This window comes from Chaetura pelagica, unplaced genomic scaffold (genome assembly GCF_000747805.2).
Source record: "Chaetura pelagica isolate M959 unplaced genomic scaffold, ChaPel_1.0 scaffold99, whole genome shotgun sequence".
Lineage (NCBI taxonomy): Eukaryota > Metazoa > Chordata > Aves > Apodiformes > Apodidae > Chaetura > Chaetura pelagica.
In genome coordinates, this window is record NW_009954539.1 from 1,444,311 (window position 1) to 1,461,990 (window position 17,680).

General features: G+C 38.9%; 1 protein-coding gene across 1 annotated transcript; it reads left to right on the forward strand.

Annotated features, from left to right (window-relative positions):
• Nucleotides 1–2,319: 2,319 nt before the first annotated feature.
• RHAG (Rh-associated glycoprotein) lies at nt 2,320–16,851 on the forward strand. Its single transcript, XM_010004887.1, has 10 exons — nt 2,320–2,509; nt 8,944–9,127; nt 10,972–11,122; nt 11,318–11,465; nt 12,348–12,514; nt 13,416–13,553; nt 14,332–14,453; nt 15,095–15,180; nt 15,821–15,894; nt 16,774–16,851. Exons 1-10 carry the CDS (start codon nt 2,374–2,376, stop codon nt 16,849–16,851), a joined length of 1,284 nt encoding a protein of 427 aa, XP_010003189.1. The 5' UTR covers nt 2,320–2,373.
• Nucleotides 16,852–17,680: the final 829 nt, after the last annotated feature.

The window sequence follows — 17,680 nt, forward strand, 5'->3', positions numbered from 1 at the left end:
TTTAGGAGAGTTAAGATTAACAATTTTCTTGAGATGCACATAATTTTGCATTGACTAAAAAGGCAGTATAATGTGACCAACTAGGACATGCATGAATACTCTTTCACTATAGATTGTTAGTCTGTGTATGTGTTCATGTACCTGCACGCAATTTAAGATATAAAATAATAAGCTCAAAGAAAGTCCTGATTGAATTAACTTGACCTGACCCATTTTAAAATTTAAACATTTATTAAAAGGCACTTTCCCCAAAAATATTTCAAAAAGGAGCCTTTTCTACACCCCTGCAAAGACTTAATATAAAGATCGCACATGTATTATGTGGGCTATTCACTAGGGAAAACAGTATGTAATGAATAACACAAGATATTCATGTCTGAGCTAAAGGTAAAAAAACAATGAACTTTACTCATTATTTTGTTCTTTTTTAATCACTTCCTGTGACATTGCTCTCTGTCTTATCCTGTGGTACAGTAAGTGAGCAATAGCTTTTTAACAAAGCCCTGCTTTCCTCTCTTTGAGCTGTTGAGGTGAAATACAGTCACAACAAAGAAAAACGCTTATTTTAGCTTTGCCACTTCCAAGTTTGATCCTGTGATAAACTGATATGTCCTTCTTGCTCAATTCCAAATCCATAGGACACATTCTCAAAGAGAAAAAGCAGAAATAATTTTAAATTTAGTTTGGATGATTGTGTAATTCTACCTTTATACTAGAAAACTGAACAGTGCCAAACTGAACAATGCCAGGACTTTTATCCTCCCTAAGATTACAACAGCAGGGTCAAACAGACTCAGTCCAGGAATAACCATGAACAGCACCATTCCTAAGAGGTGCCTAATGTCAGCCACACTGTTTGGCACACTAATGATTGACAATTATGGGTGCAAATTGGAGCATAGGAGGTTCAAGGTGAATATCCAAATATTTTTTTTACGGTGAGAGTGACAGAGCCCTGGAACAGGCTGCCCAGGGAGGTTGTGGAGTCTCCTTCACTGGAGACATTCAAAACCCACCTGGATGTGTTCCTATGTGATGTACTCTAGGTGACCCTGCTCTGGCAGGGGGGGTTGGACTAGATGATCTTTCGAGGTCCCTTCCAACCCCTAAGATTCTATGATTCTATGAAATATGTAAACTGGCCTCAGCACCAGAGAGAAGGCCATGGCACTGCCTGGAACACCAGTACAGGTGTAAAAAACCTGAGCTCTCTAAATCTCATAGCATGTGAGAAGCTTTCCCACAGTATTCTGACCAGGACAGTAGCCCAATAGAGCAATACCTTCCAGCATCAATAGATTCTACTGATTTTTATACCCAGCATTTTATTGCTGTATCCTAACAATAATACTTCATGACCAATTAGTATACTACTGCAATGGAATCTCTATTTTTTTTATAGGTACAATTTTCAATGGAAAAAAGACTCCTACCATACCATTTTGTCCTATCTTCTACATACTGGATTAACAGATGTCAAGTTAGCATCACATCAATAAAATATTTTATGCACAAAACTCTTCAGAGTCAAGACACATTTTGACAAGCAAAGGGATTATCCAATAGTGACCTAAATGAAATTTTATTTGCACCTTTCTTTTTTCAGTTTACAAACTGAGCCTTTTAAAATCATTTAAGAGATTTGGTCTCTGACATATTTTCATTGTCTGAGCTAAGAGAAATGCAAAAAGCAATAGCTAAAAATGAAAAACCGAGCAATTTTTTTTAATTCCTTTTTTGAAAAATCTACTGAATTATTTTTTAGCAACTAAGACAATCCATTCCTTCTTATGAAGAAGTATAATTATTTTGTTTGCTAGGAGTTCCCGGTGAGAACTTGTGATCTGAGTACTTCAGTCTCTGTGAAATAAGAGCTCTCTGAAAGCCTGCTGAGATTCTCTTTGCGTATTATATTCTGTATGATGAAATAAGAATATCCACGTTGCAAAATTTTTCACCTTTTAAAATAAAATCTATAACTTGAAGAAATTATTGACTACAGGAACCATAAGTGACTGTCACTGTGTTCCTCACTATGTGCAGCAAACCATGCTCTGTGAGATTTCCTTTCAGGCTATTTCCTTTTTAAAATACGTATAAGACAGTGAGAAACATCTGTGGCTAAATGAGCTGATTTACATTATAAATTGAAAAAACATGTAACCCAGCATTTTGTGCACAGAAATAGACTGGGAAATAGAAATTGTCATGTTAGCCCATACAGTTTCCCGCCCACAGTGGGTGGGACGGTGTGTTCACCCGTCTCTCTCTTTCATTTTTTTTCTTGTTATATCACCCAGATCCACTGAATTGGGCAGCTTCCCTGAAGACAAGGTCCTTTATCAAGCTCTCACAGCTGCCTGCTCTCTTGCAATGCCTTCAGCCCTTGACACCAACATGAGGTTCACGTTCTCGATCATGGCTCTTCTTCTGGAAGTGATCATCATTGTTTTGTTTGGGATATTTGTGGAATATGACCAGAACAACATCTCTGAAAATTTATACCCACGTAAGTTGTCTGTGATTTATAATATCAGTTAGAATGTCTTTAAACTAACACTAAGTAAGATTTCTAGAGAAGTTATGAAAGCTATCAATATATCCAGAAAACAAAAGCATGCTTTGGAGCAGACAAATGTTTTCTGAGGTGTGAAAGCAGCAGGCTCCAAAGACAAATTCAAGTTGAGCACATATAAAATTCTGGCAATAGCTGACTGAGGAGAAGTTAGCTGTTCTGGGAGAGAAAAGTCTTGAAAATAGTTCTGGTGTTTGCATAGCAGATGAAAGCTTGGAGAAGTATGAATTGCTTTTAACAATCCTGGAACTTTCCAGATATAGATGGTAGGGCTTCTTGCTGGACCTTTTATCCTGATTACTGTATCAACTAATGAAAATGAGCAGAGCATTTCATTGCTACCATCCAGGTTTCAAAAGGTTATGAGAACGAGGCAGTTGGGCAGCATATCCATCATTGTTACAAAATGTATTTGCAGAAACTGGACTCCATGAAGATCAATGGTTTTTGTCACAAGGTGGAGAACCCTTCCTATCTCTCATAGTAGGGGCTCAGTTGTAGACAGTAATGGTTCCACCTGCAAATGTTTCTGTTTTGTTGTTCAGAGAATGCTTGATGAAGTTCAGGGACAAAGCTTTTGGCCTGAGTAGTTGTAGGCTTACCTCTGCCTCCCTCTCTTCATGCAAAGATCTGACTGTTGAAAATAAATAGGAAAACAAGTCTACAGAGCAGCAGCCTGTGTCTTGCTGGCAGTATTGAAGGTTTGTTGTTTGTCTTCTTGACTCTAATGTCTTAATGACTAGCAGTCCTGATTGCAATCCTCTTAATGATGACCGTAACGGTAGAGGACTCCTTCCTTGCCTGTTGTAGTATCCATGTAATTTTTAATCCATCCCCCTTTTTACCTCATTCCCACTGGCCTTTCAGTGACTTTTACTGAGAAATATGGTCTTGGGGTCACTTCACTCCCTACTAGTCTTGTGTTTTGTGTCCTCGTGCCAAGCATTGTCCAGTTGAGAGCACAGTGAATGTATAGCATTATTCAGCTCCAGATGCAAATCAGCTGATGAACATCAGGGGCTAATTACTCACATTTGGGTTAACTCCACAGCAGCAGTATTCCCAAGAGATAATAAGTTAAGCTATAACAGAGCCCTTTCTCTTTCTGAGACACAGCCTGAACGTATCCATGATATTGAATTATCTCAGTTCCTAAGTTAGGTGGCCTTTTCTAGACAGTATATTGAGAATTACCCATGTGCCACTGCTACCTATGAGGTGACAGTTGGCCTAGGCAGAAACTATACCAGAGACCACATTAATAACTTGACAGCACAGGTAATTCTACTCTGGCACTGTTATTGTATTCACATATCTATTGTCTGCAACATCTGTCAAACTCCCTCTTCTCTGACTCTGCTCCAAAACAACACAGCAAAAACAGATACAGCCACAGGACAATTGTGGTTTTTGCATGTTTGTACAACCTGGCATACAAGAAGGATGCTATCTATAACACAGGTCCTTCAGACTCAGGTTAAGGTTTGTTTCCCCCACAAGAACTGAGAAAATTACATTCTCTGATCTGAATATCACACCTGCTGGCTGACCAGTATTTTCTTGAAGCCCACCTTACCAAGGAAAATGAAGAAAAGTCCATGAGATCCTCATACTTCTGCCAGTAATTTAACTCTCTTCAGTGGTGGTGCATTTTTTAGTAAACCTCGAGTCTTCTGGATAGATACTTCCTGTATCACACTCATCACCACAGGTACTTGTGTACCCTGGGAACTGCTGGGATAAGCTGTTCTCACACTTAACAAAACCTTCTTTTTAATTTAATATCTCCATTTTAAAAAGGCATCAGAGGGAGGACAGGACCTTCATCAGCATCACAGGAAAAAAAAAAAAAGGTTCTTCTCACCTATAGTATAGGCCTTTAAATGCAATCTATCCAGCTGGGGACCACTTATAGCTGATTTGTCCCTGATAGAAGTGTCTAAAATACTTAGGAGCAATGATCTGCTGTCTCCCATGCCTTCCTGCACAGATAGTGTATGGTGCTCTTATAGCTGCACATTGTCCCTCAGTTCCCCACACTATTGAGCTGATAGAAAGCCTCTGGCATGACTTTGGCTTGTGTAAATCACCACCTTCCCCTCCTCCTAGGTATGGCTTGAGGCATAGCATAGATAAGGGACTACTCTTACTCAGTAGTACAGGTGGGAACAGTGTTTTGGGAGAGAAGAGCATGGAGCTGTAGAGAGATGAGTCAACTTATGTCATGGGCCTTTTGTTCAGACTGTTCAGTTTATTAGTAGAGACATAAAATTCACAAAATGATGGGTTCAAACTGTTTCCCATAGTATTCCCAAGGATGTTAACCAATCTGCATTTCATAGATTCAGTTGTTTCATCCAGGGGCAAATATCCAATGTCAGAACTGCAGTGCAGCACCTGCTTTTGTATGCCGTAAATACCTCAGCACCATGAGTCCAAGCTGTCTCAGTATTTTTTGACTGAAAATAAAAACTGGGGATCACCTCAGTTTTGCAGACAAGTAAGAGAGACTGAGCTGAGACCATTCCCAAAGCATAGCTTTGCCTTGTACTTATTTCTGGTAGCTGCAAATACAGGTGTCATGAATTGGATGGACAACTTTAGGTGTGCAGTGCGACTAGAATGGGAGGACAAGGACGTGATGGTTTTGCAAGCACTCCTAGATGATCTCTTCAGTACTGGGATCCTATAAGTAATGTCCTCTGATTGATTGATTGACTCATAGCTTAAGAAAACTGATGCACTCCTCTTTTTCAGAGTTATATGGTTTACTTCTTCAGACAGAGCAAAATCAGTTTTAGTATAAACCTGGATACCACAAGCATCTTTGCTTTGAGACTGATCACCATGCAAAGACCTTGCATTAGTTTGTGGAATTAATATGTTGGTCTTAGGAAGCCCTGCAGGGTCATGTGCAGTGGTTTTGATCTGATGGAGCATTTGTTCCCAATCTTAATTTTCCTGCCTCACAGAATTGAAGTACTGTGTTTTGTTGAACACAACTAATTACTGAAACAGTTTCTTTAAAATCATGCTGTTTTCTCCATAATTTGAAATATATCCAGACCTACTCTTCTTTAAAAGAATGCATGAATAGGAGTTCAAACACAAGGTATATGCTATAGTAATTTAAATTTGTCCTCAGCCGCCATGTATTAACCTAGTTTTAACCAGGACTTTTAATCTAGTATGTAAAGAAGTCCAGACAACTTAGTCATTTCTATACATCCTGGGCAGCCCTCAGGAGGGCCCAGGATTGCATGTCAACCAGCTGCTTGTTTCAAACAGAATTGCCTCTGATCTTCAGGGCTGGGGTAAGATTTTTCAATGCACCTTTCAAAACAGACCAGAGCCTGCAGAAGCCCTGTTGATGGACACTGAGAATTAAATTTCTCAGTCATCAATGTGCATATGAAACCTGTTCTTTTGCTCACATGTACAGTCAGGTTACTTAGGCATTAAAGCATCATTTACTAATCTAGACATGATTTACTGAGCTGTTGTATACATGAGTGGGATTGTTTTGATAAGAAACATTTAATTGCTTTGTCTGCAATGACTTAGCCAGGAGATTGGAAACAAGAGCAAGAAATGCACTGAATGAGTTGCCTATCCTGAATGGGCCAAAATAAAACTTATTGGAAAGTCCATGGCGCAGGCTGATTAAATAATGAAAAGAGGAGAAGTAGGTAATTTTAGTAGCAGGTAATATAGATTTAGATTAGATATGAGGGAGAAATTCTTTCCTGTAAAGGTGGTGAGACACTGGACCAAGTTGGCCAGGGAAGCTGTGACTGCCCCCTCCCCAGAAGTGTTCAAGGGCAGGTTGGATGGGGCTTAGAGCAACCTGGTCTAGTGGGAGGTGTCCCTGCCCATGACAGAGGGGTGGAACTAGATGGTCTTTAAGGTCCCTTCCAACCCAAACCATTTGATAATTCTATGATTTTTGAAAGTACTTCTCATTCTGTGCACGAAACTCAAGTGTCACAAAAAATGAATATTGATGAAGGAACAGATCATTTGACTTGTCAAGTTAAGCACCTATTAAACACATTTCCATTTTCTTCTACCCAAGTCAAACAGAAAGGCTACTTTTTGAGATGTTGCTGGTCAACTTTTAGGGATTTTTCCCTCTAGTTCTGTATTTTTCTGGTAATATTAATAAGCTTTTAATGAAGACGTTTTACAAGAGTCAGACAAATAACCTGGGTCACTTCTCAGATGTGAAGGTGTTGATCCCACAGGTTACTGGGTGAATGGTAACTCATAGAAAAGTATTTTTTAAGGGAAGAAAAAGGCTTGGTCAGCACCCAGTTTCCACTTATCTTCTAAAAAAAAAAAAAAAAAAAAAGAGCTAGAGATCTCAGGTTACTCCTTCCTTTATTTGAAAATTGAGCTTTCTCATCTGACCTGCCAACATATTTTTGTCCCACTTAAAAAGAAAGAAGGTGATTGATCATCTGACCTGAGATCATCAGGTGGTGTCCGGGAAGGCTACCCACTCTCAATCCTACTGATACTAACCACTGCTCTGTGCGTTTTTCAAGACATTTGAAGTAGAGTTGTTCTATGTATGGTCCACCACCACTGGCAAGTCAAGTATGAAGACACAGCTCTGTCTGCAGCACAAGCTCCTGCAAGCTGGGAGAGTGCACAGACAGATGTACCCATCAAATGAACTTTGATGGGTACATATCTTTTTCATAAACTTTCCCTGCTGACTCCCTCTGGCACAGGAATATGGGCAAATTAAGCTGTGTTTGGGGTTCTGTGTCCACTAAGACACTGAAGACTTTGCCGCTCATAGAATCAGGAAAGGTGTATTGGCATGGTTTGTATTGTTCCCAACTATATCTTTTTAATCTCTAGCCAGGTCCTCTGAAGGAAAGGAATGTGTTGAGTTCTAAGCAAGACAGTTATTTTCACCCAGCTTTGCAATCCAAACATATGCAAATGTATCAAAAGCAGAGAAATGGAGAAAACAAGTTTATTTTATATATTTTAAAATAAGTAGTAAGCACAGCACAGGAGTTTGGATAGTAGTTCTGGAAACTGAGTAACATGAAGGAAAATTAGAAGCTTCCAAAGGACTGTAGGGGCCTCAGAAATCCCATAACTGTTTGTTATTGAAGTGAGGAAATAAATGTGAAAATATCCAACCTGAAGAGGAAGCAAAAGGGTTGGGGATGTCTCTGAATTATCTGCATTTCCATGCTGTTTCGTTGATGCATGTAGCCCAATGTAAAAGATTTTACTACATGCAGGCGTGTATTTCAGCGCTAGGTCAGGGCTGGGAAATGACACTGCAACGACAATACCTTATTAGAAATCTCAAGTAACTTATTATACTTCTAGGCCCTCTTTTGGTCGAACGTGGTATTGCATATATCAAAATACTGGAATCCTGAAAGTATGTAACTGGGAAATGGAACTTCAAGCCAAATATTGTATTAACTGAGGCAATGTCTCAGTTTTTCCCCCACATATTTACACATAAGAGTCAATGACATAGAAATAAAAAATAAATAGTTTCTCTATACTGGAGTTCTAACTCAAAATATAAACAAAGAAAAAACTTCTAATTACCAGACTCAAGCCTGCTTGGTGTAGAAGCCCTTAAATGATGTTAAAAACTTCAGAGTGAAAAAAGAGTTTAACACATAAAATATCCATGTTGTGGTGATAAACTCCATTGGTACCAAAAAGCCTAAAAAAAAAGGAAATAAAACAAAAACTAAAAAATAATTTGAAAGTAGAAAACCAGCAAGATTTATTTTAACAATATTCATATTTGGGGAAAAAAAACAACAAACACATTTGCAGAAAGCCTAGGTACATGCTGATTATAAACATTAATTTACTAGTTTAGACATTACCTTAAATGTCTTTTTCTTTTACCCAGGTGAAGAAATAAATCTCTGGTATATGTTTAGAGACCACAGCATTCCTCTGCACAGGGCCAAGTAACACCCTTCCAAAAAAATCCCATGTACAATTTTGGAGTTAGCCAGAACACAATGGATGTGACTACATTTTTTTGAGGGAGAAGGTAACTTTTCTTTAAGAACATGAAGTTGTCATGTAGCTTCACAAGCAGAAAAGAGTTCTGGACACATAAAATTTGCTAGTATTGAGATCCAGTGTTCTTTTCATAATAATACAGAAAGGAATAAAATCAATAATTTGGTCTTGCATTTTCCAGACACTCAGTCTTCAGCTAGTAGACTGGTCATGAAATGGGGAAGGATGGATCATATTGGTGACTTGAGTTTGGGACTCTTTTCTATTAAATCATCATTTTTTTCCCCAGGTTTCCCTGCTTGGTAATCATTATTCATAGTCACTACACAGACATGTTTTCCCTTCAGTCTTTCAGGATGTCCATGTGATGATATTTGTTGGATTTGGTTTCCTGATGACCTTTCTGAAGAAATATGGATTCAGCAGCGTTGGTAACACCATGCTCATTGCTGCCTTTGGTCTCCAGTGGGGAATCCTGATGCAAGGATTTTGGCACATGAAAGGAGGGAAAATTCACGTAGATACCAAAAGGTAATTGTGAATTTACCAAAATTTACTTTTCTATTTCTTAAGGTATCAGGAGAAGCCATAAAATATATTCTTGGTATCAGACTTCTGAGTTCACTGAAATTTGATGGAGCTTTACTGTCCATCTCTCAACATTCAACTACCCTTTCACCTTTAAAAGAACCTTAGAATCATAGAATTATAAAACACCTTGGGTTGGAAGGGACCTCTAAAGGTCATCTAGTCCAACCACCCTACAACAAGCAGGGACTTCTCACACTAGAACAGATTGCTCAGACCCCCCTCAAGCCTGACCTTGAATGTCTCCAGATATGTGGCCCCCACCACCTCTCTAGGCAACCCATTCCAATGATCCACCACCCTCATATTATAGAACTTTTTCCTAATCTACCTTTTCTAGCTTAAAACCATTATCCCTTGTCCTACCATTACATGCACTTGTAAACAGGTCTTCCTCACCCTTCCTATAGACCCCCTCAGGTACTGGAAAGCTGCTATGAGGTCCCCCTGGAGCCTTCTCTTCTTCAGGCTGAACAATCCCAACTTCCTCAGCCTGTCTTCATAAGAGAGGTGCTCCAGCCCTCTGATCATTTTCAGGGCCCTCCTCTGGACATACTCCAACAGATCCATCTCCTTCTTGTGCTGGGGCTCCAGAGCTGGATGTAATATCCCAGATGAGGTCTCACCAGGACAGAGTAGAGGGGCAGAATCACCTCTCTCGATCTGCTGGCCACAAAAAAAAAACAGGCAACACTTGGTGCACAGGGCGAAGGGAATCAAGGCATGAGATGAAATTTGAGGTGCTATGTTACATGTGGGCTGTAGTTCATGTAGAGAGACCACTTTGAATCTCTGAAGCAGCAGCAGATTTCCAGCAGTAGCACAGCACCACCTGCATCCAGCAAGCATGACAGGATCTGTCCTTCCATGACACATGGGGTCACACAAGAAAGACTGGAACAGTGTGTCTGGCCACTCACATGGTTTTCTCCTATTCTCCAGGGATGATTTGCATGAGCACTAGGTAGGTTTTGGACCCCAGACATAGAATAAGAGACCTCATGACCAATGCCTCTAGTTACTTTTAATCCTCCTCCCGTTCATATGTCCTGCTTCTACCAAGGTTTCAGGGTGTTCTCCAGATCTACAGTTCTGTTTTCTGAGACAATTTGTAGAGAATTGTAAAGGACCAACATGCAAACATTGCTGAGGGACAAGCAGATACAATATAAGCACTACTGAGGGACACATGGAACTAAGATAAGTAGCTCCTTAATGCTTGCAGACAGGCATTTGTAGAGGGACATATAAGCTAGTTCCCCTCTGTGCTGCAAGTTTTTTACTAATTTGTGGTTTTATTTATCTTTACCTCTTAACACTGGTCCTTCCTGACACCCAGTGCAAACATGAGGCACAGTGACAGAAAGCTGTGCAAGGCTTTTGAAGTGAGAAAACTATCTGACCAAAGCTAAGAGCCCTCTGTCATCTTTGAAGTTCAAGTGACAGTCAGAGCTGGAAACATCCCTGTACATCCATGATACAAACCTCACCTGACTTTTCAGTATAATTTCAAGCAATTAAGCACATATATGACAGAAGCAGGAGGTAATCTTTCCACACTTTTTCCTCAGTGGCCAGTCAAGTTCCCCACAAAAAAAATCTAGAAAGATTTTTTTTTATTTTTATCCACAAAGATTGTCTTGATAAATTTATACTGGAAGAGTCTATTATTTTAATGATGCGGCAGCTTTGATACTACAGCTTCATTTCAGGTCTCTGTAAACTGAATTTCTTTTTGTCTATGTTTTTGTTTTTTCTTTGTTTTGTTTTTATTTATTTAACTTCAGCATGATAAATGCAGACTTCAGTACAGCAACTGCTTTGATTTCATTTGGAGCAGTCCTGGGGAAAACAAGTCCCGTTCAGATGCTGATCTTGACAATTCTGGAGATCACAATCTTTGCATGCAATGAACACCTAGTGACAGAAGTACTTCAGGTACAGTTATTTAGTAACAACTGTTTTCTGTTTATAACAGACACTTTCACTTTTTCATACTGACAGTTTACATATTCTAGGTTCTAGTTTCTACCATTAAGCTAAACTATTAAAGTCATCCAGACTTCTCCTTCATCAAATCCTCATCTCTATGCTGTAAAAAATATGTGGCATAATTTTGGGTCCTGATTACAGGCTACGGATGTTGGAGCCTCAATGACTATTCATGCTTTTGGAGCTTATTTTGGCTTGGCCGTAACTCTCGTCTTGTATCGACCTGGTTTGAAAAACAAACATGAAAATGATGAATCTACCTATCATTCAGATCTGTTTGCCATGATTGGTAAGTGAAGTAATGGTGAGTGCTGACCAGCTGTTCATCCCTCTTTCACCCCTGTTGGAATGATTGCCTATTATTATGCTGCATACATTTTCTTAAGTACATTTCCAGAGGTATATTCTTTTTTTGGCTGATGCATGCACAATGTTTTTGGTGGCACACATAGTTTGACAGTTTTTCCTTGGTTAAAAAAAAAATAAAATAAAAAATCAAATTAAATACGTGTTTTCACTGTCAGGTAATGATTACTGGTTTCCCTTAAATAGTCTGTTATAAGTAGCATTTCCATAGAAAGTTGCCATGATTTAAAATACTGAGCTGTGCTCTGTCCCTCTAATAAATGTTTTAGAGATTGTACATGTATCTGTTTCTGAGATCAATTCATATGTCAATTTACCAGCTAAAACTATCAGTTATGGCAATAGATACTAAAGGGTTGGCATGTCCTGCTAATGCATCCCATTCTGGTATGGTCTTCATAGTGGTGGTGAGCTCTGGCAGTGAGTGGGACATGACAAGAGGTTACAATGTGTTAAAGTCTTCCACTAAGATTTGCCAGAGATCACCTGTCAAAATCTCACCTGCCAGTGGCAAAAGCTTCTTCACTATCTGTTATTTCTTCCAGCATTTTAGCTATTTAATGCTTCTTACTGATCATCTTCCTCATTTCCTGTAGCTAGTTCATGGAATGGTTTGCAATGGAAGGGATCTTAAAGACCATCTAGTTCCAAACCCCCTGCCATGGGCAGGGACACCTCCCACTAGGCCAGGTTGCTCTAAGCCCCATCCAGCTTGGCATTAATTCTGTTTTGCTGAACTTTTCACATTGAAATATCCCTTTGCAGTTTAATAGACTTTGTTGCATTTTGTCTTACATTCATCCAGGTACCCTCTTCCTTTGGCTTTTCTGGCCTAGTTTTAACTCTGCCATTGCAGACAGAGAAAATGACCGCCTGACAGCAATTGTCAACACTTACTTTTCCTTGGCTGCATGTGCTGTTGTAACATTTGCCCTCTCCAGCCTGGTGGATGAAAGGGGCAAATTCAGTATGGTAAGAATCACATCACAACCTTGGTTAAATCGAGTCACCTCTCCATAATAAGGATGATTAAGCCAATCCCCAATGTCTGTGAGATATCCAGAGCCTTTGCTATTACTGTGAGCAAAATTAGAGCTATTGTACTTCTACAAGCTGTAATGTAAGGTTAGGTTCTGAGGCAACCCACTCTGCTTGTGGTATGTGGTGATTCCTCAGTGGGATCACTGCATCTGGAGAGTGGAAAGCTCTTAGACATTATAGTGATGGTCCTGCTCCCTTGTGCTTCCTTGTCCACAGAGCCTGCTGGACCACAGAGATATTAGTCCAAAATTCTGGCGGATTTTGGGTCTCATTCCAAAGAAAATCCTGTGTGTGTTACCATGTTGTAATGGCTAAAACAGGTCTCTCAAGGCAACCTCCTCCTTGGCAATCTCACAGTGCAGCTGCACTACAGGCAAAGCCAAATTAGATTGGGGCTGACAGGCTTTATATCTGTCATTTCCTCACCTTAAAATCCAGCCCCATGTTTCCAGTCCCTTCCAGTAGTTTCAGTCTAAACCCAGTGAGTGCACACAGTTCAATGAGCTTGCAGAGCTGACTGCTGTTGTAGGACACAGCTCTCACTCGCTCAACCTGCCTTCTCGAGAAGTCAGATGAGTTTTAGGGACTTTGCAAAAGCTGGGCTTCATTAAACTGGCTCCAGCAAAACTGGCTTAGAGCATCTTTGAACCAACACCCCGAACATGTAACAGGGAGCCCTGTTTTAAATTCCTGTTCAGTCTTGAGTGGAAAAATCCCACCTGAAGAAAAGGAAAACTTCTGTAAGGAAAAAAAAAAAAAAAGCTTTCAGATTCACTCAGTCCTATGTCTCTGTTCCACATATATCATCCCCACCTCTGTATACTCCTTGCAGGTTCTCATTCAAAATGCCACCCTGGCAGGAGGAGTAGCAGTAGGTACCTGTGCTGATATGTTAATCCACCCTTTTGGTGCCATGTGCATTGGGAGCATTGCTGGAATCATCTCAGTCCTTGGGTTCCACTTCCTGACTGTAAGTACTGAGGACACACTTCTGCTCTCGTTTACTTATTGTTTCATTGGCTTTGCTGGAGTTCCCTTGGTTTGCTAGAAAGGGAGTTTAGTAGTTTGTTGACATAGCATAGAGTGTAAGCTGTAGATAATTGTTATTTTTAAATCAGTGTGATTTATATATATACTTATGAGCTAGCTTTAGTCCATCACCTAGGTAAAAACAAAGAAGTTAGGACTTCTGTTCAAGGAGCTACCAGAATTTTTTTACAAGCCTGTGTTTCTGTGAAACAAGATTAATTACATTTCAGTCTTCTAAAATTTCTAAGTAGATCTGGAATAAATAAATACTTTTGAAGTATTACGTGTAATTGCTTCATGTGCAAAATGTAGAAACAAAAATTCTAACTAAAACTGTTTGAACTGGCATGGACAAAAAATCTGAAAGAAAATCCCTGGCTAGCAGACTCAGACCAGATGCAAATATATTACTTAGCAACCTCTTTCCACATTTGCTGCAGTGGATGAAAAGATTAGGAGCATCAATGGACTGTCATGTGGTTTTTACCATTATATTTATGATAGTAGCTTGGGCATTTTTGTACCATTATATGTACATCCTTGGCTTTCTCTGCATATAAACAATTTCACAGTGAAGGGAAAGGTGACAGGTTTTATAGCTAAACTTTGCTTATATTAAATAAACAGTTTCTTGTACTTTTGTCTTCTTTTGCATATCATTCTAGAAACAATGGAAGAATATAAGCTCACTATAAAATTCATATTTCCCCTCATTTCAGCCTTTGCTGTCATCCAAGCTGAATATTCAAGACACTTGTGGAGTTCATAATTTACATGGTTTACCTGGAATACTGGGAGGGATTGCTGGCATTGTAGTAACTGCAATAAAAAACCAGTCCAGGTGAGTTATGGAGAGATAAGAGAAAGAAATTCATTGATTTTTGAAGGCTGATTTTTCACTATCCTTGGACTTAATTATGATTATTTTTTTTCAGAAAATGCATCTTTGATTTGCTGCCATACATCATGTTCTGGTTTAAATAAGACTCCTCTTGACATCTTGCCTTTAGCACACTGTTTATATGCCAATGTTGCTCCAAATTGAAAGCTCAAGTAAAAGTCAATTAATTAAAAACATCATTAAAAAAAAAAAACAAAAACTTATGTAGCCATTCAAACACTGAAGAATCTTTATCATGAACCTTCAATTACACTCCTACTAATTGTAAAGATTTCCAAGGAAACTGGCAAAATGGGCTATTTTCGCCATCTTAAAAGGCTCAAGAAGAGAAAATGCTGATCTGTTTGTACAAAGGGGAACATATTCTAAAGTCTAACAAGATATTCATAAACTTTCCAAATAACTTGTTTTCTTCTGTGGTCTAAACCAAAACCAAAATAAAACCACAACTTTTGACTCGTACACAGCAATGGCAAGATACGTATTTATGAGCAGACAGCACGAAGTTGTAACATCAACGATCAGTCTCAAAGTGTAGTAAGTTTTTGATTGTCACTGATTTGTTTTTCTGGTCTTTTCAGCCAACCTGTCCGCTTTACTCCAGGCATGCAGGCTGCTGCCCTGGGCTGTTCAGTTGGAATTGCACTGGCAGGTGGAGCATTGACAGGTCAGTATGATGCATATAGCAACCAAAATGTATGTGAATGTAGAGGTTCATCCATGGAGAACTTCAGTGTATCAACAATATCATGCAAATAATACAAAATAGAAAAATAGAACTAGAGCATGATGACACACTGGTAGAAACCTAAATGCTGAAATGTAGTTTTCCAGTAATTTTGTCTCCAAATGAAGCCTAGATATGTTACTGAATACATGCTTGAAAAATACTGGGTTGTGTATAAAGGAAAAGTAAGATTTTGTTCTGGTTGGAATTCTTTTCTAGAATGACACTTTGAAATGTCTAAACAGAAACTAGTTAGAAATCAAGACATATTCATTTAGGTGTCATATGTTTCCATGTGATTGTAGATACTTTCCAAACAAAAACTCAGGTTGAAGTAGAAAATTCCAGTCTGAAATCTGAGAAAGATTTGGGCAACTAAAAACAAGCTCTTACTCATGTCGACATGAAGAAACCTGCATAACCTATCATAATCAATGACCTCATGTCCCATGCTGGTTGGACATTTTTGTAGACCAGGAAATATGTCATAAAAAATAGATGACTCCCAAGAGAACATCTGAAGAAGATTTATTTGGCCATTTTATCCATTTCTTAACCTCTGATGCTGTTTTTCCTGCAGGTGGTATTCTAAAGCTGCCCTTCTTGGGACAAGCATCTGACAAGAACTGCTTTGATGACTCTGTTTATTGGGAGGTAAGATACAACCTCTCATAATTTTCATAATGTTGGAAGATGTACAGCACACTGCAGTCCTGCTTTCCTGGGCTTTGTGGTTTGAATACATGAGTCAGCTTTTGGAAATGTTACTCTGCTTCAGGCTCTGAATTTATCAAGGACCCCTTCAGGATGTTTTTTGGACTTGCTAGATAGTCATGTGATTTACATTGGACTAACTAAACTCCAGTGTGAACCACACCATTTGGCTTTTGGTGAGAGAAAGGTTGCTGTCTAGGGGGAAGCTTTGAGACAAAAGATCAGCTTTAGCAATGATAATCAGAAAAATAACTTTTAATGACTGCTCTGCAAGTCATTCACTGTTTGACCTCAGGAAAGTCAAAGCACTGGGTTTTGGTAAGACCTGAAACAGCTCTATGTAGATGATAAAAAATGTCAGGAAAAGTAAAGCTTTGAAGTGTGGCTGAAGCATTCACAGCCTGCGTTGACCAGTGCTAATAATATGATGCTGCTCAATTGAAGGTCCTGTAGGATCAGCAGAACTTCTCTGAGTTATATCACATAATGAGAAGGGGCATTGATATTTGGCATACAACACCATTTGTATTCCATGAGAGATGGTCAACCTTCTTTCTTTACAGTTCTTTGGAAATCCCAGATATTAATTTTGCACTGTCATATCTAACATCAGTGTTAAGGAATTCTTCTATTAAGAAAACCCTGAGTTAATCCCTCAGAATTCAGAAGCGGTGGTTCATGTCATGCTGGGTCAATGTTAATGAATATGCACATGGTATATATAAACAGGATTTCATTCTCAGTGCCATTTATTCCCCTCCTATGTCAAATAGGACTCTGTATCTCCTCAACAGAACTGTTATCTGATTTTCATGGCAGGTTCCAGAAGAAGAGAAACTACGTGAAATTCACCCCAACAACCATGACGAGCACAGCAGATTTGAAGACACCATGTAGAAAAGCAATTAATATGTAACATTTGTCCTAATTAAGTTCTTTCCAGTTTCTACTGCTAAAAAACAATATCCAATTATTTTCTTAACGCCACTAGGTTTTCAAGAAGGGGCTGTGATACAAACAAGCTTGATTTTAGAACACATAGTCATTATGCTGAGTTCAGGTGAGTTAATTAGATCCTTCCAATATATTTGTTCATCAGAAAAAGCTCACCACAAACTGCTCTACAAGATTATTTTACCTTTTGTGATCACTGAGTCAATGTAGCCGTTGAAGCAACCTTTGTGTTTCTAGAGTATAACATATTTAACTGCAAGGTTTCTGAGTCACATCACATCTTTCAACAGCATAGGGGTAATCAAGAAGAAATTGATTTATATTGTTTATTTGGATTCTAGCAAGATTTTCACCAGAGCATCCCAGATTCACTTTTCAAGAGAGCATATTTTGCTATTTTTGGATGGGGGGAAAATGTGTTGTCTTTTGAAGGCTGGTTATGACAGGAAGCAAAATGTTGAAATCATTTTCATGACAAAGCACAGAACATGAGTAACAAGAGTCTTCATTAATATGTTTACTGAAAGGGAGAAGAAAGTGAATTGGTGATAAATTTCATTATTGGTATAGATCTCTTTAGACTGTTTCAAGGACACAATAAAGGAATTGAATAGGAACTATGAAAAAAACAGGTCATTACCTGACATTAGAGTATAACATATTTAACTGCAAGGTTTCTGAGTCACATCACATCTTTCAACAGCATAGGGGTAATCAAGAAGAAATTGATTTATATTGTTTATTTGGATTCTAGCAAGATTTTCACCAGAGC

Excerpts from the sequence above, each read along its gene's own strand:
- RHAG (XM_010004887.1), top strand. The coding sequence starts at position 2,374 with ATGCCTTCAGCCCTTGACACCAACATGAGGTTCACGTTCTCGATCATG. Across the intron at positions 14,454-15,094 it reads GCAATAAAAAACCAGTCCAG|CCAACCTGTCCGCTTTACTC; the intron begins GTGAGTTATGGA and ends TGGTCTTTTCAG. Across the intron at positions 15,895-16,773 it reads ATGACTCTGTTTATTGGGAG|GTTCCAGAAGAAGAGAAACT; the intron begins GTAAGATACAAC and ends TTTTCATGGCAG.